At 34.6% G+C, this 23,946-nt stretch overlaps 1 protein-coding gene across 2 annotated transcripts in view; it reads right to left on the bottom strand.

Moving 5' to 3' along the window:
• Nucleotides 1-23,946, bottom strand: part of LOC136036085 (SCY1-like protein 2) — a 258,908-nt gene that overhangs the window by 99,321 nt on the left and 135,641 nt on the right. For both annotated transcript variants that reach the window (XM_065718074.1, XM_065718075.1), the window contains exons 7-8: nucleotides 11,054-11,184; nucleotides 3,236-3,353 (exon numbers count right to left, since the gene is read on the bottom strand). In XM_065718074.1, coding sequence (XP_065574146.1) covers nucleotides 3,236-3,353; nucleotides 11,054-11,184 — 249 coding nt within the window. The remainder of the gene's footprint in view (nucleotides 1-3,235; nucleotides 3,354-11,053; nucleotides 11,185-23,946) is intronic.

The raw sequence follows: 23,946 nt of genomic DNA on the forward strand, positions 1-23,946 counted from the left end.
ACAATTTAAGGGAATCAGCTGAAACTTTCACAGAATATTCCATTGGAGGATCAAGTAGAATTAAAAGTTTGACTATGGGGCACCAAAGAGGGCTGAGCAAGGACAATTAATGTTTGAAAAAAATGTCGTTGCATTGATTCTAAGCACAGATACTATTTCGTGTTAATATTTTTAAATTACAAGCCATGAAGATACCTTATTAGAGTTTCAGAACCAAGAAAATCTCAATGGGAAACAAATCTGGTTGCATTGATTCTTAACATCCTTTTTTATTTTTCGAACAATGAATCAAAATTCATCTTTAATAAATGAGTTCAAAATACAATCATTAAAAAAAAGTGATTAAAAACAAAATATAACCCTACAAGGTTCTTAAAATGAAATGGTCAATATTCGTCTGTATTCAAGGTCTTAGTCGGATTGGGTTCGGAATGGTTTTAACCCCGTCTAAAACTATTTTAGATATTTTCTTGTTTATAACGGTAATAAATCCAAGATTGCTGTGACTTCCAGGACCGTATATTATTATCTATAAGAAAGCCAGTTCACTTCATTAGTTTTGTTTTGTAATCTTGGTTATTACAGTGATTTTATTTGTTTTCTTCTGTTTCTGTTATGACTTAATTTGACTGACTCAATCCTCTTGCTGTTGGTCCAGCATAGAGAGACATGTGACTCTTCACCTCAAATCGGAACTGACTTGTGAAACCGTCATTGCTTCTTGTTGGTCAGTACCAATCATTGAGAGGTACTTGGTATGGCTGTCCTTCCATCTGAAACAGGGCCTTCCGAAGGAGTGCTTCCAGCCAAGCACAGAGGGATTAAAAATAGATAGTAAGCTGGCAGATGTTTCTATTAGCATGCGGGCCAATTGATCAAACCACCTTAGGGTTCGTGAAGCGAGTTGACAAGAGTTGGGGTCTGTCCTGTTAGTGCTAGCAGTCGGGTACTCGTGGGTTACAGCGTAGAGCATAAAACACCTTTGTTGACTTTAAAGCAGCCTTCGACTTGGTCGACCGTGAGTCTCTTTGGCTGATACAGGATCAGACAGGTCTTCCGGAAAAATAGTGTCGCCTGTTCAAGGTGCTCTACCCTGGTACGAAAAGCTCTATTCTGGTTAATGGTCATAGAAGCTCTCTGTTAAATATAAATATCGGTGTACGTCAATGCTGTGCTGCTGCTCCTGAACTGTTCAATGCGGTGACTGATTATGTCATGGATCGAGCCATGAGCCGACTCCTCTTTGGATTGAAGTATGGAGAAAGAGTTCTAGCTGATTGTGATTTTGCTGATGATATTGCAATGATATTCACTTCTGAAGCCGAACTTAAAAATATCTCAGCACACTGTCAGATGAAGCCTTGAAAGCGGGACTACATATTAGCTTGCAGAAGACAAAAATAACAAAAGTCAACCCGACAGGTAATACGGCAAGCTCACCAGGTTTTAACATATCAGGGCACAATGTCGAAGTCGTCAAGTCATTTACCAGCCTTGGATCTGTCATCAAACATCCAGTTAAGTGGAACTGGGACCCTGGGCTTTCTTAGGATGATTAGATCCTATAGACCTGATCCCATCTTTGGTAATTTTTCTTTTCAAACTGTACTCCTGTTTTCAGTACTTCCTGTTTCTTTTAGTTTGACTTTTTTGTTGATTGAAGTTTTCATTTGCTTTGCGTCTTATTTATTCGTTGATAATTATTTCTGTTTGTTTTTAACTAAATTATTATTTGACTTCATTTCTTCCTGTGTTCAGTTAAATGTAGTTCTTTACTTTTTTGAATAACTTTTTGGATTTTTTTTTCTTTTAATTAATCAAGAAAAAGACCTGTGAAACAAATTTAAGTCACAAAATCAATACTGAATTTTCATCATAAAGATAAGTTATATAAAGTTCAATCGTATATTCTTGTTCTTTAAGATTGCGTAATACTTTGAAAGAAAGGAAAACTTCTGATTTAGACGGTTTTAAGCTACCAAACAAAATATACTTTTATTACATTCAGTGTTTTAAACGTAATAGATATTGGTACACTTTCCAGAAAATTAACATAACTATTTTATTAATCGTCTTAACAGTGTTTATACAAACCTTAGGTGACTATTCAAACGCATTTTAGTATTTACATTTACAAAGCTTTCGATATTGAGGTGATAATATTATCTTCTAGGAAATAGGATCTTTGGGTCTTTCTTGGATTAGCACAAACAAGCGTTTGTGCTACAAACAGCACAAACGATTGGATTTTTTCTTCAAATTGATTCTACGGAATGAAACACATCGGCGGTACTGGTCTTTCTTGTGCCCAGGGGAAAATCTTGATTATTACCACCCCTGGTCTCCCACAAAATATTCAAGCCAAATTTCAGCAAAATTTTTATTTATTAACCAAGATATTTTCACTTTATTTAATTAATTAATAATTTATTTTCTAATTTCAATAATTTTATTGTTATCAATTATTTTAATATTTAATGGTACTTACATGTCATTCCGACCACAGTCAAGAAGTGAATTTAGGTTAATCATAATGAAATATAATGAAAATCTGATTAAAATAGAATAATTTAGTAACAAAATTATGGAAGCTACAACAGAGAATTATGGAAAGCAGGCCGCCGAGAACATATTATATTATATACCTAACCAAATCTAGGCTATATATTGAAAATTTAATTAAAATCTATCTGCACAGTCGCTTATCTCACTCAAGCTAATCTATTTGCCTCCGAATGCAGAAAGAGAAACCGGTTTTTCTCAGATCAAGAAATTCATTGTGGTCGCGATAACGTAAGTATGGTTTTAATTATTACTTTCGAATTATTTTCCATTTTAGTTTATTTTCTTAATTAATTAATAATGTATTAATTATTTCTATTTATTAACTGTGCCAATAAAAATAAATTTCAAAAATTCAAAATGATTATGACCGTTAGATTATGTAATTCAAGGATCGTTAAGAAAATCTAAAAAAAAGAGAGCATATTTTTTTCATATTTGAATTAGAGTTTGTAATCACTGTTTTTTTTTTCAGAAACCGTATATTTTCCTACAATATCAGAAAAAGACTAGCCTACAGCTGTTTAGTTTCCTGAAGGGTGCTGCCCATTTCATGGTGAGTAATTCGATCCAACATGTAGCTTCTAATTTTTCCACAAAAATGCAGCTATATTTTAAGGGAGGTATGAACTTATAGCAGAGTAGCAAGGACATAAGAACAAATATCCTTTACCTTTGGAACTAAAATGAAAACATCACAAAGTGTGGAGCGAAAGAATTGTGCTTTTTGACCTGGGTCTTTCATTGGTAGAAGATCAAGGTACTGAAGAGCTCCAACGGCTGGATCGGCACTGTAAAAAAAAATAATTGCAAATAAAAAGAAAGCACATTTTATTGATAAGAGTGTTTTTTTTTTTTAGTTTACAAATGCTCAGTCATTTTCACAATTGTTATTTTGATTTATTTTCATTTTTTAACTTTTATTTGACTTCTTACGGTCAAAAATGTCAAAAGCGATTTTAAGCCCAGGCAGCATGGAGGCCTGACCTTGGCCTTATGGATTCACTATTTCAAGAAATAAAAAAAAAATGTTGAAACTAATTATGTAGTGACCAATTTGTTTAGCTATTACACACAAAAAACACACACACACACAAAATAAAGCATACAAACAAAAAACAAGAAACTGGAAACGCATTTTTAGTCAACGATTTGGCCTTGGAAATGTCTACATGTTAATCTGTCAAATACTAATCAGATTTGCTTCAACATCATACCCCTTTGTTTCAACGTTATGTTTGAAATAACTATAAGCCTGTATGACTTTCCTATTCTCCTGCTATCAATTATAGAGGGATAGAGGTGAATTGATACCTCGTAGGCGGAATAATATTTGATCATTCTTGGTATTGCTCAGAGTTAACATTTCAAAATAATTTTAAATAATTACTGCTTAATTATATTGTTTACTGCAAGATTATATATAAAAATAATGATTTTTATTAATTTGTGAATAAACATCATTAATTAGAGTCTTCAATAAAAAATAATAGTAAAACTGTTAGAACTTCGTATATTTCTGGTAAGCTCGTACTATTACATAAATGATACTGCTTTTCGTATTAAAAAAAGATATTTGTAGGATTAAAGAAGACTAGCGCTTTACTGAAAACAAAAAGCCAAGGATAAAAATAAGACAATCTAATAAAAACGATTTCAAAATCTTTTAGAATCTTTTTTCTATAAAAGATTTGTAACTTTTTATAGAAAAGATACATCTTTTCTATAAAAAGTTTGTTGAAAAAAGATATTTTCTATAAACTTAGATCAATATGGTATTATTACCATATTGATCTAATATATATATATGGTATTATTCCATATATATATGGTATTATTCCAGCTTTGGTGATGAGATTGTTTTCCAACAGTTAGTGGTAGTGAAGAGTAACCCCTGGCTCCCACTGCAGCGTCAATTCCCGACACGATTTTTTTCTGGCGGAACAGAAGTACGACAGAATCGGATGGAGGTTGACAAAGAAACGCAGAATTTTTCGTCGCTGCGACAAACTCTGGAACAGCCAAACAGCCAAAATTGGCTTTTCAATCAGCTCCATGACTTTTGGTTATTATTATTTATTTTTTTTAATCAGAACAATGTCTGCGATTTGTCGTATGAGTTGAAATTATTCAACGCATCCGACATTGCAGCACAAAGGATGGTTTTGCGTCCTTTGTCGCACGATTTGTGTCATTTGTTGCATGTCGCAGGATTTTGCGCAAAATCGCAGCAGTGGGAACCAGGGGTGAGTGAGGATTTAGTTGGCCGAATAGTAACCAAAGCTAAAGTAAAAAAATCAAAAATTGGTCCGTCAAAAGTATTGGCTTTTTATGCTTATGCCAAATATAAAAACTCCATTAAGTTTAATGTTACCAATCAAATGCAATTAGCATGAGAAAATTGGCCCGATTTTAGAAAGAGGGATGGAAATTATTTCCATAGACCAATAAATTCCGACTTGTCAAGCAAAGGATGATAATCTTCAAAATATATGTGGCTCAAATACACCTACGGAAAGTCTTTAGCTATTACACACAAAAAACACACACACACACAAAATAAAGCATACAAACAAAAAACAAGAAACTGGAAACGCATTTTTAGTCAACGATTTGGCCTTGGAAATGTCTACATGTTAATCTGTCAAATACTAATCAGATTTGCTTCATCATCATACCCCTTTGTTTCAACGTTATGTTTGAAATAACTATAAGCCTGTATGACTTTCCTATTCTCCTGCTATCAATTATAGAGGGATAGAGGTGAATTGATACCTCGTAGGCGGAATAATATTTGATCATTCTTGGTATTGCTCAGAGTTAACATTTCAAAATAATTTTAAATAATTACTGCTTAATTATATTGTTTACTGCAAGATTATAAATAAAAATAATGATTTTTATTAATTTGTGAATAAACATCATTAATTAGAGTCTTCAATAAAAAATAATAGTAAAACTGTTAGAACTTCGTATATTTCTGGTAAGCTCGTACTATTACATAAATGATACTGCTTTTCGTATTAAAAAAAGATATTTGTAGGATTAAAGAAGACTAGCGCTTTACTGAAAACAAAAAGCCAAGGATAAAAATAAGACAATCTAATAAAAACGATTTCAAAATCTTTTAGAATCTTTTTTCTATAAAAGATTTGTAACTTTTTATAGAAAAGATACATCTTTTCTATAAAAAGTTTGTTGAAAAAAGATATTTTCTATAAACTTAGATCAATATGGTATTATTACCATATTGATCTAATATATATATATGGTATTATTCCATATATATATGGTATTATTCCAGCTTTGGTGATGAGATTGTTTTCCAACAGTTAGTGGTAGTGAAGAGTAACCCCTGGCTCCCACTGCAGCGTCAATTCCCGACACGATTTTTTTCTGGCGGAACAGAAGTACGACAGAATCGGATGGCGGTTGACAAAGAAACGCAGAATTTTTCGTCGCTGCGACAAACTCTGGAACAGCCAAACAGCCAAAATTGGCTTTTCAATCAGCTCCATGACTTTTGGTTATTATTATTTTTTTTTTAATCAGAACAATGTATGCGATTTGTCGTATGAGTTGAAATTATTCAACGCATCCGACATTGCAGCACAAAGGATGGTTTTGCGTCCTTTGTCGCACGATTTGTGTCCTTTGTTGCATGTCGTAGGATTTTGCGCGAAATCGCAGCAGTGGGAACCAGGGGTGAGTGAGGATTTAGTTGGCCGAATAGTAACCAAAGCTAAAGTAAAAAAATCAACAATTGGTCCGTCAAAAGTATTGGCTTTTTATGCTTATGCCAAATATAAAAACTCCATTAAGTTTAATGTTACCAATCAAATGCAATTAGCATGAGAAAATTGGCCCGATTTTAGAAAGAGGGATGGAAATTATTTCCATAGACCAATAAATTCCGACTTGTCAAGCAAAGGATGATAATCTTCAAAATATATGTGGCTCAAATACACCTACGGAAAGTCTACTTTCTTCAAGCCAGGGTGGTACCATGAAGAATCACCCTATCTCGTCCATTATAGTCTTTTTGAGCAATAGCTTTCAGAGGAGCCATTAAACGTCACTCTAAAAAGCTCTGATAGGCCACTAGCCATAGCTTTTCCACTTGAGACATGGTACCAAAAGTGCCGTTTTTAGTGCAATTTGGAACTTGCCCTAATTATCCTAACGATGGTTTTCGACCATTCTTATTCCGATGGTGCACATTTTATGTCGATCTAACACCATTTCAAAGGTATTCCAGGTCTTTTTTAAATCACCATAATTCTTTTTTGCAATAAAGTTTTACTTTAAAGATTAACCGAAACAATAGTTACTATGCCTGATTTAGTGTCGGATGACTTTTTTTCACTGTGCAGTTTTTTTTTTAACCGTGTTTTTCAACTTTTTGTTACAATGGGCTGTGGTTTACTCTTTACTAAACTCCAGCTACTACTACAACCATGAAAATATGGAATTTGGTATTTTCTGCCAGAGGATGAACACGGATGTGTGTTTATTTGTTTGTTTGGTTTTTTGCTGTTGTCTTTTTCATGGGTGATTGTATCGAATCAGTGGTTCTAGGAAATCAGGAGAGGGCTCGTTCACACGGAAATTAAAAGTTCTAGGGTCCCTCTTCCGTAACCAAAAGGATTGGTGGGCAACTAACTCCCCTCCAACGCCCCTTTTTCCTCAAACACATGAGAGAAAAATTTTGAATTAGCCATCTGGTTTAGCATAGTTGATAGGACCCTCTGGGGATTATATTGTACACCACATCCCCTGGGGAAAGGGTTGTAAGTTATGCAGTTTGCCCATTGCTTACACAGACTATTTGTTATTAGAAAATATGAAAAAATTTTTTGGGGGGGATATTTTTCTTGGGGGAGGGATTTTCAAGGGGAGGATTTTCCATGAGAGGAAGTTTTCCAGCAGGAATTTTTTTATGGAGGAGGTAGGCTATATTCTGGGATGAAGTTTTTTTTCAACTAAAAGTAAGAAGCGGCATTAAAGCATATAACAAACAGATATCATTCTGTACATGGAGGAGGGGGGCTTCCACCTCCTCGACCTTAGCGCTTCACATGAAAGTTTAGCGTTTTGACAAAATTCTTCAAGAAAGACTGCTCAAACACATCGGTCGTTGTGCTTGAATGAAAAGTATTTTAAAAGAACTTTAAGACTTTAGCGTAAGGAGTGAGGTTCGAGGAAGAAGCAGCCCCCCTCATATACGAAATTATTTTTCTTCATTTAAATTTTTGATTTTACTCCTTACTTTCAGTTGAAAAAATGCGGGTTGTTTCATTCTATTTTCAACAAGCGCTTCAACTATCAAGACTAAAATTAGGGTTCGTTCAAAAGAAATGCTCTATGCACGCTTGTTGCAGCACCATTGTTTTACCTGATTTTTTTTTTTTTTATTTCGTGTTTCTCTCTTGTGTTTTCTTTTCTTCCCTCGTTGCCACTTCACATTTTTATTTTTTTTTTTTGTACATGCGAGCTATAAATAAATAAAAATATATACAGTCCAAAGTATTTTCACTGCACAAAGGTATTGATTCCCCCCCCCCCCCAAAAAAAAAAAAAAATCAACAGCCAATCAACAGCCTTTCTAAGACTCCTGACTTCATAAACTTCTGAAAGTCCTGAAAGAAAAACAGTACTGTGACACTTACGCGATGATAGTGGCTAGAAAATAGCTATTGTCTCCTTTTAATTCGAGTTGAATTTTATGACTATGAGATGAATTTTATGACTATGAGCTCGTAATATGACGTGCTGAATTTACTGATAAGAGTTTAGCTGGGATCTGCAATGTGTAGAAATACAAACAAGCTACTTAAGTCTGAAAATCTGTTTCCAGCGTCCAGATCTCAACATTATACAATTTACAAGTTTCTAAATAGTACTTGAAAACAAGGCTTTAAATCACAAACCATATACAAGGTTTAGTTGTAGTTGCGAAGATATAAGTTTTAGTTTTTATTAGGTAATCGCTGCAACATTGTTCAGGTCCTTGGCTTTCGCTTCGTATTGGATCAGGCCATTTCCAAGGTTATTCTTTCAACTATGGAAATTATTTTTCATGGATGTTTTTCATCAACTCAGTTTGAAAAGTTCTCCCGTGATAATTTAACTTGTATTCACTAACAAAATCAAAGATATCTTATATATGTCCCCAAACGTTTGGCACGAATAAGGACCCTTTAATTTCTTTTACATTACCGACAGATCTATTTCTTTTCGTGTGGGACAAACTATCAGCCTGGATTAGCCTATAATCCCCTTCTAAATTCACGAAACTATCACCTGTATTAGCTAAACTATGACCTTATAACCACCCTCTAAATTAGGATTGAGCTTTATGCTCCCAATAGAACATACAATTTTGCGACAAGCCTTTAGCTGTAGCGTGTACTGAAATAAAAAAATGTTTTTGTCATTGAATTTATTAGTTTGTGACCAACCAACTCACCAAGGCGGAATTATGAAGTTTCTAGAAAAAAAAAACTTTCCTTAAGGCCAAGTGATACTTCAAAATTATCTTGCGACCCACAGGGTCAATTGACCGTCTCAAAGACAAAGGGTCCATTAGCGAATTTTCCCAAGGAACTAGCTATCATAGAAAGCTACGATAAATTATGGTCCTACCGTGAAATTTGACATAGACATAGTACAATTTACTTCCCTTTTGTCGCCGAGTTGGTCAATCAAAGTGAGCGGTACCATAGAGAATTCCCAAGGTTACCACATTATTCATGATAATACCTTTGAACTGATTTTTTGCGTTTTCCAAGCAAGTATGCTTGAACATTTTTAAGGACTATCCTTTTCTGAACTTTAAAAAGAAAAATACTGATTTGGTTAATCGAAAAGACAAAATTTACCCTTTCTGATAATGTAAATACGACTAATACTGATTATCTATGTCTCCGGCACAAAACGAGGTAAGTCTACAAGTTATGACAAGGTCTAAATAGTCAATTCTAAACAGTTTGACTATAAAAACAAAAAAAGACTATAATGGACGAGATAGGGTGATTCTTCATGGTACCATCCTGGCTTGAAGAAAGTACACTTTCCGTAGGTGTATTTGAGCCGCATATATTTTGAAGATTATCATCCTTTGCTTGACAAGTCGGAATTTATTGGTCTATGGAAATAATTTCCATCTGCCATAATATGCTACAACTTTGTACTTGTAGAGACTCACCTTCCTTTCAATCTAATTCCAATATTCTAAGAAAAGCAAACTTGTCCTTCTTACCCTCTAAAATAGTAACCTGAACACGGTGTTCCAAAACATGTCTTTTAGACGTCCCCCTGCTGGAGGATTGCTCTTTAATTTGGCACGAAAGGTCGATCATGGCGCAAGTTTATGATTAGGGTGGACCCCTTTGATAATGAAGATGTTCCTTAAAAGCCCCTACCTTGGCCTACTACAGCAGCGTTAGCTTGAAACCCCTTCTTTTGTTAACAGCATATACTACTGTAGCATTTTGAAAGGAGAATCTGAATCGACCCTTGATATCGTAACAGCTTCCACCTTTAAATAATTCCCCATGACGCAACTTTATGATTAGGGTGTACCCCATTGATAATGAAGATGTTCCTTAAAAGCCCCTGCCTTGGCCTCCTCCAACAGCGTTAGCTTAAAACCTCTTTTTTGTCAGCAGCACATACTACTGTAGTATTTTGAAAGAAAAATCCGGGTTGACCCTTGATATCATAACAGCTTCCACCTTTAAATACCCTCTCCCCCCCAAAAAAAACAACCGAGAGATGTCACCTTATTTCTCCAAACCTTAGGCACTTTAATGGCAAGTACCCATCATTCAAAAACTATTTTCTCCCTTTTTCATTACTTTTACAACAAATTATCCGTTTTCCAGTTCAGCTTTTATTAAAATGTTCTTACTACACGTTTAAATGATTTCGTTCCCCAGTCCTTTCTAACCATGGAAAGTATATGTTTTCATCCTAAGAGGCCTTTCAAGAGGACTGTTGAATCTTCAAAACAGAATGTATTTACAAAAATGACAAAAAGGGAAATACATAAATTTAGGTTCTGAATTTATCTGATATAGAGGGTGACTGCCTCATAAACCGTTAGCTTAATTGTTAATAATTTATTTACATTGCGCAGATTATGTTTTCGAAACAATAATATTTTCTTTTTCTAATCAGGCAAAAATATAAGGAAAGAAGGAAATATAAGACACGTTTTGTTTTGAAATCGAATTGTTAACCGTGAATATCGTCGGGCTCATGTGTGTTGTTCTGTTGGTCTTCTTCCAGGACCTATTAAAGTTAACGGGAGGACTGTATCTTGGAGTCCAGAGGGTAATGACTTAATCACCTCGCTAATTATTCCATTGAACTGAAGACAAAAAATATCAGCAACAAACCCAAATTCTGGTAAGAATTAGTACAAATTAGTCACAAGAAAAGAAGAAACAAAGACAAGACAAATGTGGCCTTAACACCGTATTATTACCTGAAATATTGTATAGCTCCCATGTGTTGTGCCGTTGGTCGTCTTCTAGGATCTATGTAAGTTAGCCGGAGAACAGCATCTTGGAGTCCTAAGGGTACTGGCTTAATCGCGTCCCTTATTATCTCATTAAACTGAAAATAAAAACGTTGTATCTCCTACTCTCATTTCTCTAAGGAAGCTACGAAATATATGACCTGGCTTTCTTAAAATGTGAGTGCGGCATATTGAACTAGTGTCTCCCAAAGTATGCTTCCAACCTTTCCTCACGTCATTTTCTTTTTTGCAAACTGTCAGGCTGAAACACGTACAATTGCACGGTATATTTTTGACATTAATTTTTAAGTCAAAATTTACGTTTAAGGTCTTTTCGAAAAAGATATGAAATTTAACTGGTTATTGCTTTGTCACTGAAACCTGTTTCGAGAAAGGAGAGCAACAGGTAATCAATACACGTAGGTCAATTGCCCTACAGGTGAGGATATTTTCTCCATACGACAAAAGTAAAATTAAACAACAAACAATGAGCTATTGACCCTGGAAGAAAACTAGCTACAACATAACCTTTCGAGAAAAATTTAAGCCAATTGTGTGAAGGTGAATGACTCGTGGAATTTAGGTGAAATAGACTCCTTCAGAGGGACCCCTGTAATCTAAACCCACATACTTGTGATGTCCCAGAGCAAGAAAAATCTTCTTTTATCGTTACCTTTGTTGGTATATAGTTGACAGATTCACTCTTTGTACTAAAAATATAGTTAACATATTTTTATGTTCATAAAACATATTTATATATAACATATTTATATATATATAACATATTTATATATAACATATTTATATTATGAAAATATAGTTAACATAATAGTTGTATTCATGTACAAAAAGTTGTACGCCAAATTCATGCACAAAGTACGTTCTCAGTCAATTATATGGAGGTGAACGACAAGTGGAATTTTGGTGAAAATTCTCCTTCGGAGGGACCCTTCTAATCTAAACCCGCATACTACTAATGTCTCACAGCAAGAAAATAAAATCTTCTTTTATCATTACCTTTGTTCTGAACAGTAGTTTATCAGAAAAGGAGTATGCTACTTCAAACTTTCAAACTACCACTAGACTTTATCTATAAAAAAAAGTAACAAGAATAAAACCATGATAGAGTAGCCGTTTGCTTTCTTGGTGAAAGTAGAACTTGTTTTTTTCTCTTTTTGTCAACATTTAAGTACTCCAGGGTAACACTTGGAAGAAAAATTGCTCCTCAACCCGATGACCAAATGTTTTGCTTTGTGGTACACAGACTGCAATGATTTTATGTTCATTTTCTTATGAGCTTTGTTTATTAAAGATAGGATTTTCTTCTCTATCCTAGACTATCAGTTTATTTATCATTTTGTCAGTCCCATCTATTTCAGCCACACGCATCTGCAAGGTGTAGGTCATTAAACCCCAGCCCCTCAATACATTGCGATTTTTACAGTTTTGCATATATTTGTCATATTTTCTAAATCAAATATGTCGGCAATTTATTTTGGGGAGAGAGGGGAGTGTCTAAGCTCAAAAACGGCATTTTAGGGCCTTATTCTCAACTTCTTACGAGACTGCAAAGCCTAATATAGTTTGCTATCCTTAAGGCTTGCTTGTGTTCATCCTTAAATCATATCTTGTTCTAGGGTTATTTCTAAACCTTTTTTTGTTCCAATCAGTTCTTTGCAATCTAGATGCAAATTTTCTCTTTGTTCCCTAAAGCATACGATTGCTAGAACTCAAGAGACAAAATAAGAGACAAGTTTGTTCCAGTGTGACTGATTACAAACATATGAATTCTACAAAAGAGGAGTTCCATCCCCTTTTCAGCTATTCAACTACAAAGAGGATTATCTAATTAAATTAAGTTTTGGGCAAAATATCGTCCCGATCAGATCACAAGGTATATATATTTAATACGCTTCTTATATTTATTTTCTTATGAGCTTTGTTTATTATAGATAAGATTTTCTTCTCTATCCTAGACTATCAGTTTATTCATCATTTTGTCAGTCCCATCTCTTTCAGTCACACGCATCCACAAGGTGTCGGTCATTAAACCCCAGCCCCTCGATATATTGGAATTTTTACAGTTTTAAATATATTTGTCATATTTTCTACATGAAATTTGTCAACAATTTATTTTGGGGAGAGAGGGGAGTGCCTAAGCCCGAAAACAGCATTTTAGGTCCTTATTCCCAACTTCTTACGAGACTGCAAAGCCTAATGTAATTTGCTATCCTTAATGCTTGTTTATGTTCATCCGTAAATCAGATATTGTTCTAGGGTTATTTCTAAACCTTTGTTTTTGTGTTCAATCAGCTCTTTGCAATCTAGATGCAGGAGTTTCATCCCCTTTTCATGGGGGATTCAACATTAAAGCGAATTATTGAATTAAATTAAGTTTTGGACAAAATATCATCCTAATCAGATCATAAGGTGTATATCTAATAAGCTTCTTGTATTTATTTTCTTATGAGCCATACTTATTAAAGATAGGACTTTCTTCTCTATCCTAGACTATCAGTTTTTTTTATTGTTTTGCCAACCCCATCTCTTTCAGCCGTACGCATCCACAAGGTGTCGGTTATAAAGCCCCAACCCCTCGATACATGGCAATTTTTACAGTTTTACCTTTATTTGTCGTATTTTCTATATCAAATGTGTCAGCAATTTCATATTGGGACAGAAAGGAGCGCCTAAAACTCAAAAAGAGCCTTTTAGGCCCTCATTTTCAACTTGTTATGAAAGGTTTATCAGACTGATACGTAGGGTCGGAGTTCAGAGGAGTAAACCCAAACCTCCCCTCATTTTGGGGAATCTATTTGAACAAAGCGTGCAATACGATGCTGAGGACTGATGGCTCCTTTAATAATATAACTTATATTATTTATATAGTTCCGTAATGAAGTAACCATCCGGTCTGTTAAATGGCTGAGTCCCTGCAATAGTCGCGCCAGTCAATTCAAAAGCGAGTAATATCCGTTTTTCCTTCATTTTAATGTCACACTTGTAATAAAGAAGCTGAAATAAAAAGAATTGAAATAAAATAATTGTAAATAAAAAGATTGTAAAAGAAAGATTGGAAAAGAAATAAAAAGAATTGAAAAGATTGAAATAAAAAGAAGTTATTTACACAAAAGATGGATCAAAACTGATCTGTTCCCAGTTATTTTCCACTAAGGCTGTGTCTTGATTTTTTTGGCAAATTCATCTCACAGATTGGGCTGTTTAAAGTGTCAGTCTGTTCTAGTTCGCAAAAGCTATGCCTCAAAGCTTTTCTCTGATTGGTTAATAATAAACTTTATGCTTAAAAACTGAAAAATGTTGTATACATTACAAGCTTGATACATAATTGGCACTGCAAGTGTGCTAAATTTTGGCTTTGTCTTCAAATGCAAGTCCATCAAATGGGAGCACAGTCTAGCCCACTTTTTATATGTAGTAGAACTTTGGTTCGATTCTGGATGGAACAAATTCTTTTTATTTTGTTAATATTCCACTCTTGCCCAAGGAAACAACGGAAACAGCGGGAAGTGGCAGGGAAAGGTAAAATGTTGGGTTTGGATGGAGACTAGGATGAGATAGCTGTTGGTGGAGTATCAAGAATCGCTAAGAGCCAGTTTGCAGCTTTTGAATTGAAAATTGTTCAATTTTCAAGGAAAAAATATGGACCGATTAATCAGAGTAAAATTTAAGGTATACTCTTTTGAAATTAGACAAGATGAAAGCTTTAAGGTTTTCTATTTTTCAGTTCAATCTGCTAAATTTAAAAAGACATAGCATTCATAGGTGATAGTAGGAAACGAACTAGATCTACATTGTATGGGCAACGTGAGGTGTTGTGGCAACCTTTGTTTGGCTTTGCCGAGTGAAGTGTTGCGAGAGCAACACTTTGGTTTGGTTTCCTCGCTTAGATTAAACGCTGAAGTTGTAAATCTGTAAGGATCTTAAAATAAATACTAGGTATACCAACTGGAAAAAGTTGAAAACTCCTCATTGTAAATAGCAAAAATTGCAAGCCCCTCATCGCCTAAGATGATTTTGGCCTAACAGCCGATTATTACTTACAAGTCCCCTACATGTCTTACCACTGGAACCAAACTGATCTTACCATCAAATACACTGGAAACAAATAATAGGCACACCAACTAGCAAAAGCTGCGAATGCCTCATTGCCGAGGATGATTATGATCCAACTTCTGACTGTTGCTTAAAACTCCCCTATATGTCTCACAATTTGTATCGGCCTATTTTTGTTTTCAGTGTGTACCTTACCACCGAAGTTGTCAAACCCTTTAAACTTTCAAACTGGTATATCTCATGAAGGAATTTTTCTACCAAAAAATGGACAACATATAATTTGATCAACACATCAAGAGCTATCGAGTGCCGTCGAAAAAAATCTATCTGTCTTAGTTCAAAAGTTGACTTTTTTTGTCTTAGGCAAAGTTTCTAACGTCATCACTTAGAAAAGAGTAAAGGATAAGCTCTAATTTCTTTAATAATGAGAGAACTTTTAAAGTTTAACAGGTACATCTTACACCATTTCTCTACTGCAATCCCGAGTGCGAAAAATTGAATGATCAACTCAGCTGAAATCTCAACCAGAAATAGGTAGAAACAATAGATTTTTGGCCCCGGACAAGAGTCCTACGAAGCTGTCCAAAATACAAAGTTATACTCATCAATCCAGCTTAAGGTCCACACTTCGGTAAAAACTGCAGAGGTTAAACCCTTACCACTTCCTAGGAATAAGCTGAAATCGGGGTGCTAGGAAAAAAAAAAACACGACAAAACCAAAGTGTTGCTCTCGGAGCACAATTAGAGTTTATGCAAGCTTTACAAACCAAAATCTTGCCATTTCCGATTCAAGTTTCTGTAGTACAATTTGAAGGTAGAATCAAGGAAAAATATTTATCATTTCTAAATCTTGGCTTTTTACCGACTTGTGTGACCATAGCGTGCCTTGGGTATGTGAGACTTGTCCTAGCTGGCTATATTTTTGGGTTATAAAATGTTTTTCTGGGAAGTGTTTGCAAAATTTTAGCCTATAGAGCTGGGAGTTTAAGGGGGTAGTAGATATTGTGTTATTCTTTTTAATCTTTTTAAAGATCTTTTTAAATGACAGATTTTACTCAAAATAAACATGTAAAAAACTGAACCAACAGCTGCTTATTTTATTTGGTTGTAGCGACATCTTTTTAAAATGACAAGCAAATTCACACTTAACATTCATACTCGTAATAATTAATACTTTATGTTTAAGGGCTGGATATGTTTTTATTAAATACTAAATTAAAAAGATAATCTTTTTCTAACCCTATGAAGTGAATATAATTTATATTAAATTGTGAACATCTTTTTAGTTTTTACAAATAGCCCCCCCCCCCAAGATCAACAATATGAAAGATGTTGTGAAAAGTAAACAATTAATATCCAAGCATCGATCGGGTTTATTGAGACGATAATTTCTGATAGCATCAAGAGATTGAATGTTGCATTCGATCCATAGATTCTTGGACCTTCCTAACTTGCTAACTTCCTAACATCCTAACTTGGACCTTCAGTGGAAAGTAAAGTGTGATATGAAAACTAAAAATGTTAGTTTTTACATATCAAAATGAGTTACAAACCGAACGTTCCTAGTTACGCAATAACAATGCTCAATATATAGGCAATCAGGTTATGCAGATTATAATAAAAGTTTAGATTTTTTTTAGCCAAACAGGTCAAAAAGGGCTGTAGATGCCATGAAAAATTAATAACAAATTTCCAAAGAACTATTGGAATTGTCAAAATATACAAATAGTTACTTATCAACAAAAAAAAGGGAATAAGAGAAACAATATAGATGGGAGTCATAGCTCATCTTTCTTTGTCTTTGACTCCTTAACCACTTTTAATTGTGACTTCGACATGCATTTCGGCTTCGAGTGGTGTGGAAAAAGCTCCTTTTCATAGCCTAAATGCACATAATGGCTTTTGATTGAGATCAACAACCCCCTCAACATTTCTCTGACCTTTCAATTTAATACCCTTACCATTCCTGAGATATTGCAGACATGTAATTTTCCCAATCTGGATGCATATAGCGTCTTTTGTTTTAGTTCAACATCTTCCTCAATATTCCCTGACAATTTTGATTGAATGCCCTTAGCTGTTTCTTAGAAGTGTCATCTTAATACTCTCAGACCTCCCTGAAATAATGCAAATATACTATTTTAAGAAACTCGATCGACATGAATTTAAGTCCTTATCATTTCTACATTCCATAATATAATGCGGATATGGTGTATTGACGGCCCGGGCATACATTGTGTCTTGATTTAAGTCAACATCTTCCTGAGTATTCTCTGAAAGTTTCTACTTAACACCTTTAGCCGCATCTTAAATGTTGCAAGTGTGTACTTATGAGAACCCAGATGAATATGATATCTTTTGATTTAGTTCAATATTTCTCTCATCATATCCATCTACCCTTAGTAATTTCTGGGATACTGCAGATACATCTTTTTGACAACCGAGATACACATAGCCCTATTGACAACCTACAGGTTGTGTCATTTGATTTAGTTTATCAACCCCATCAATAATTCACGGAATTTTGAATGTATTACTTTGAGCCATTTTGAATATTCTATATAAATATTGGTGTCTAGATGGATTGTTGATCTTTTCGATGGGCATGGTGTCTTTTGAACTATTTTAACATCCCCCTTTATGTTCCCTCGAAGTTTCAACTTGATACCTCATCCATTTTGATACTTCCCAAATATATCCTTTTGACGTCCTGGATGCACTTAGTGCTATTTTGACCAGTTCGGTGCTCTCCAAAAGTTTCAACTTAATACCATTGGTAGTTCCTTAAATATTTACAATATGCCATTCTAATAATGTGAAGTCACATGCTGTCTTTGATTTAGTTCAACATCCCCTTAATACTCCCTGAAAGTTTCAACACAATACCCTTTGCCATTCCAGAGACACTGAAGATACGCCCTTTAGACAAACAGGACGCACATAAGATGTCTAATTCAAATTGTATTGGAGTTTGCAGAAAGTTTTACAAGCTCAATGGTGGCATCAACATGCTATTTAAAAACAACAAGCATAAAACCACGACTAATCTACTTCGGGTGTGTATATTGCCCTAATGTTTTTATATGATTAATAAATTAAGTGTTTATTAAAATTTTGTAAAGATTGGGGAATGTTTAAGCTTAAGCCACTGACTCCTCAGCCGCGAAGGTTATATAAACTCCAGAACTTTTAAACACTTATTAGATATCATTTGTTACTACTATATTGCAATCTTTAACAAATTCATTCTGGATTTTGAAAATTAGGGCTAAAACAATAGTATGACCATAGTCTATTTAAGCAAAATAGCAACTGGTTTTGAGCCCATAGAAACCATGAGGTGTTGTCACCACGCAGGTGTTTGCTGCATAATATAGACTGTTTTCTTCAAGATGCGGGGGTCTGTAACGTAATAGGGATTGTTTTCTTTTCGGTGCAGGTATTTGTTACGTATTATGGAGTTACATGTTACGTAACAGGGTATGTTTACCCACATTAAGGATAACGCAATCTTGCGTGACTTGTTAGAGCTCAAGGCCCCTGGAGAACCCCTTGGAACTGAGGATAACATAGTCTCGCGTGACTTGTTAGAGCTCAGGGTTCACTACTCAAGTGGGCAGCATCCGGCTCTAACTCAGGATGGCTCTAACGTGGGTGTTACAGTGGCACACATATGGATGTTATGCATTGGCAGCACAAACGAGAGTGTTACGTAATGATGGCGCACACGTGGGTATTATAGAAAGCTTCGAGAGACGTTTTCTTTCCTCAAGGTGTTTTTTCCCTCGTGGCAATTTTTTCTTCAAGACTTTTTTTCTTCAAGATATTTATTCTTCAAAGCTCTTTTGTTCCTTAAGATATTTTCTTCGAGATGTATTCCTCAGGGAACCTTTATAATCCTCCGTCAAATATTTTTGTCTACTCTAGGAATAGAATATAAGACCGAAATTTCCCCAATGGAACGGTGCCTAACACAAATGGACCAATATGCAATTGACGTTCTTATGATTCAAAAAATACTTACGAGTGGAAAAGATTCGATAAAACTATGAAACGCTTGTTTCTAATCTATTATCCCCGAGAGTGCCCTAAATCCAACATTTTTATTGTTTATTGATCTATTAGACACACCTGCTGGTTACTAGGGACTCAGAGCTGGTTGCTATTACGCTTAAATAGATTATGGCCATGCTACTGAAAACTCCAAATCCTGAAATTTCACAACGTATATTCTTTTTCCGCCACCATCTCTCTTTTTGTAGCTATTCATTGAGGAAACACGCCAATCTTTTTTTTTTTTAAACACTGAAAGTTTATTTTCAATAAGCTTAAAAAGCAATCTCAAAATAAATCGGTTTATCTTAATTTGGATGTTTTCTGTTTTTGTCAGTACTCTCACCAACTATTGTTGAGAAAGCTTTATTCTCCTTTCTGAATTGCCCCTCTCCTTCTATTAACAGTTGAACCATAGTTTCTTTGTTTAAGATGGAATATCTTTCTCCTAAGCATATTTTGCAGGTCATATTTCTGATCCCATCTCGGAGAATTATTGACTTAAAGCGAAAATATTGGTGGTAGAAAAATGAAACTTTGTTGAGTCGCTAGCTATAAGGTAGAATTTACTCACTAGGCCTTCCATCGCCGGACCTAAGAAAGCGACCACCGAAGTGGAATGCAGATTTATTCGTCTAGAATACAAACTGCGTTTTTGTTATCACAAGGGTTATATACGATATAAGTCAGGTTGCCCTCATTATTGTGACTTTAAGAATTATGATGAACCATCGAATTGAAACTACATTATCTTTTATTCGGATGTACTTTACACGCGCAAAATGTTGATATAATTCCGGAGTGAAGAAATGGAAACCTGTAAAGTGATTTTCGATTTAATGTCTCATCTCAAAGAAACAGGTTGCAATTTTTGCACACACGAATATTCTAAGGCTCGCAACGTATACCTATTTAGGGTTGGCTATCCCAACTCCTAAAATTTCAAAATTATGAACATAAATGGCACTTTACATCAAGTCCCAAGCCTTTTAGGTTCTTCAACCCGTTTTTGGAAAATTTCTAGCATATCCAAAGTATTTCACTAGACATCACCGCATTACGACGAGTTGAATCGGTTATTCATCTCATTGAGAGGTTTAACGAATCTAACAGTTTTTGATAAGGAACTGAAAGAAAATGTGAAGAGCTTTTCAATTTATCGGACTTCCCATCAATATCGACATGTGCGAGTTCCTAACGTTCAACATGGCAAAAAGTGACAGTATTACCCTTGGTAATCATGCAGTTCCTGTTGTGTCACATTTGAATTTTCTTGGTATAAAGATTGCAAAAACGATGCGGCAACCAGGCAAAGGGGTATAAAGCTAACCCTTTAAAACAAATATCGTTTCTTTTCAATTCTGAACATTGGTTTTTGTTGTCGAAAATGGGGATCCCCCACCCCCAAATTTTTTTATTTCTTTCTGATGGAAGGGCTCATTGGGAATTCTCTGCAAAGCTAACCCAATGAGGTGAATATCATTTATATTCAATTATGAACATCGTTTTTAGTCTGTACAAAGGAGTATCCCCACAATACCCTTTTTTATATCATACAATTAGAAGCGCAGATTGGAAATTTTCTGTTAACCCTATGAGACGAATATCGCTTATGTTCAACTCAGAATCGCTTTTAGTTTGTAAAATCAGGAATCCCCCGTCCCTCAGGCCAAAAAGGTTATAGATGTTGCGAAAAGTCAAGAATTAATATTCAAGAATCAATTGGAGTTACGAAGATGAAACTTTTCGATATTGTTCAGAGGGCGAATTTTGAATTAAATCCATAATTTTTCTTTAATTGGACCTTCAGAGGAGAGTATAAGAGCGCTTGGAGTTTTCGAGATGAAACGTTGGGGGACCAAGGGGAATCAATTTTGAATTAAATACGTGATTTGTTTTGACCTTGGATTTTCAGTTAAAAATAATAAGCAATATTTAAACCTAAAGGGTGCATAAATACAGTCTCCGAAGTTAGCTGTTGAGGCAAATCTTATTTGTTTCCAATTCTGAACATTTCCAGTTTTTCTCTCGAAAATTGCCTCCCCCCCCCCAAAAAAAAAATGTTTTTTAAACAAGATTTTTGGAATTGAAATTTTTTAATTTGTAAGTAAAACTATAAGTTTTATGAAATTTTTATCTTTTTGCTTCATGACTTGGAAAAAAATTGCTCAACCATTACGTAGTTGATACCTCCAATTTGATTGAACTTACCAAGATGAAACTGTCTGAGATTACTAAAAGCGTAAATGTTCAATTAAATTCATAGGTTTTTTGAGTTTAGACATCTACTTGAAAGTAATGAGCAATATCAAAATTTAAAATAAGCACTTTAATATCTCGAAAGATGTTACAAACTGAACATGTATAACGATGTGATAAGATAGACCAGTATACAATTTCGCAGATTCTGACGGAAAACTTTCACATTAGATTGTAATGAGCCAAACAAGGATATATTCATTAAGAGCTAGACGTAATTGATACCTCTAGTTTGAATGTATTTATCCAGATGAAATTTTTTGATGGTGAATGAGGGTAAAATTAAGATGGTGAATAATGAAGTAAATCTAAAGATTTTATTTTTGAAATTTGCTTGAAAGTAAAGAGCTATATCAGAACTTAAATTGTATAGACCATCTTCATAGCCGTCTCTTTAGCACATCAAACTTGTTAATCACAATTTGAGATATACGAGATGACACATCTGTCATAGTAAAATGATTTAAGTACAATCGTAGGGCATCTTATGTGAATATATGCAGTCTATTTCATTTAACTAGCTAGATTGACACAATCTTAGATTACACATCCATACTTGAAAATATTCATAGTCATTATTTTAGCCACAGCCCCCCCCACCATTGTACTTCCTGGCATAAGCTCCATGAAAAGCAGATCAGCACCGCCAGTAGGGATTCTAAAATCCAATGCCGTGATCTTCTTTTTTTACTTATGAATATCGTGACATCTCAATCACAAGCAATAACATGTCAAATAAAAGAATAGAATCATTTAACACCAAAGGTAAATACACGTCAATGAAGATATTTTGATAAAAGTATCACAGTTCATATAATTGACTTACCAATAAAGTGAACATACCACACGATGCCTTTTTCTATGTTCTTTAGGAATATGATAATTGCTTCTATTGCAAATTCAAATTTAAGCACTTTTTGAGCTCTTAAAAATGACGAATTTTTAATTAAAGTATGAGTTATCGGTCGTTTTCGACGAAATATTACTACATTTTTTCAGTGCCAAAATCATTTATAGTTAGTTAGACTAGGTTAGGTTAGGTCAATAAGCGCTTAAATTTGAATATGCGATAGAAGCGATTATAATATTCGTAAAGAGCATAAAAAAGGCATCGAGTGGTATGTTCACTTTATTGATAAGTCAATTATATGAACTGTGGTAAATTTACCGATATATTTTTTTTTAAATAGATTTAGAAGAATTATGCTGAGGTTAACGCACTTGACCACTAACATTTGTCTACCATTCAGAACCGCACATCTAAAACCATACAAATCAAAGATAAATAAGAATGAATTTTCGACGATAATTAATTAAGGAGAAAACCGATTCAAATGTAAGACATGTAATAAGGGGTTTTTACGAAGTTCAAACTATACACATAGAAGTTCATGCTGGAGAAAAACCGTATTAAGAGGTGTACTAGAGCATTTTCTCAAATTTCTAATTTATACAACCATTTGAGACTTCTTACTAGAGAAAAGCCAAATATCTGCAATATATACAGTAAAGCATTTCTTCCTTATCGTTAAAGATTATCCAAGCATATGAAGCGTCATGCAGAAACCACTAATACCGTAAATCAAACAGTTCGTGGTAACGAACTGTAGTAAGGAGCGACCCGGCTCAATAGTAACCAAAACTCTAAAAAATTAAATTTTGATATCAATAGCTACATCAAAAGAATCGAATTTTAATGCTGATTTCAAATATATAAGTTTCATCAAGTTTAGTCCTACCCATAAAAAATTACGAGCCTGAGAAAATTTGCCTTATTTAGGAAAATAGGGAGAAACACCCCCTAAAAGTGATAAGATCTTAACGAAAATGACACCATCAGATTCAGCGTATCAGAGAACCCTACTGTAGAAGTTTCAAGCTCCTATCTACAAAAATGTGGAATTTTGTATTTTTTGCCAGAAGACAAATCACGGGTGCGTGTTTATTTGTTTTTTTTTTTGTTTTTTTTCCAGGGGTCATCGTATCGACCACGTGGTCCTAGAATGTCGCCAGAGGGCTCATTCTAACGGAAATGAAAAGTTCTAGTGCCCTTTTTAGGTGACCAAAAAAATTGGAGGGCATCTAGGCCCCCTCCCACGCTCATTTTTTCTCAAAGTCAACGGATCAAAATTTTGAGATAGCCATTTTGTTCGGCATAGTAGAAAACCATAATAACTATGTCTTTGGGGATGTCTTACTCCCCCACAATTCTCTGGGGGAGGGGCTGCAAGTTACAAACTTTGACCAGTGTTTACATATAGTAATGGTTATTGGGAAGTGTACAGACGTTTTCAGGAGGATTTTATTTTGTTTGGGGGTGGGGCTGAGGAGAGGGGGTTAAGTTGGAGGATCTTTCCTTGGAGAAATCTGTCATGGGGGATGAAAATTTCAATGAAAAGGGCGCAGGATTCTCTAGCATTACTATAACAAAACAATGAAAAATAAACATGTTTGACTCTTTGCCACAATTCTAC

Source organism: Artemia franciscana, chromosome 15 (genome assembly GCF_032884065.1).
Source record: "Artemia franciscana chromosome 15, ASM3288406v1, whole genome shotgun sequence".
Taxonomy (NCBI): domain Eukaryota; kingdom Metazoa; phylum Arthropoda; class Branchiopoda; order Anostraca; family Artemiidae; genus Artemia; species Artemia franciscana.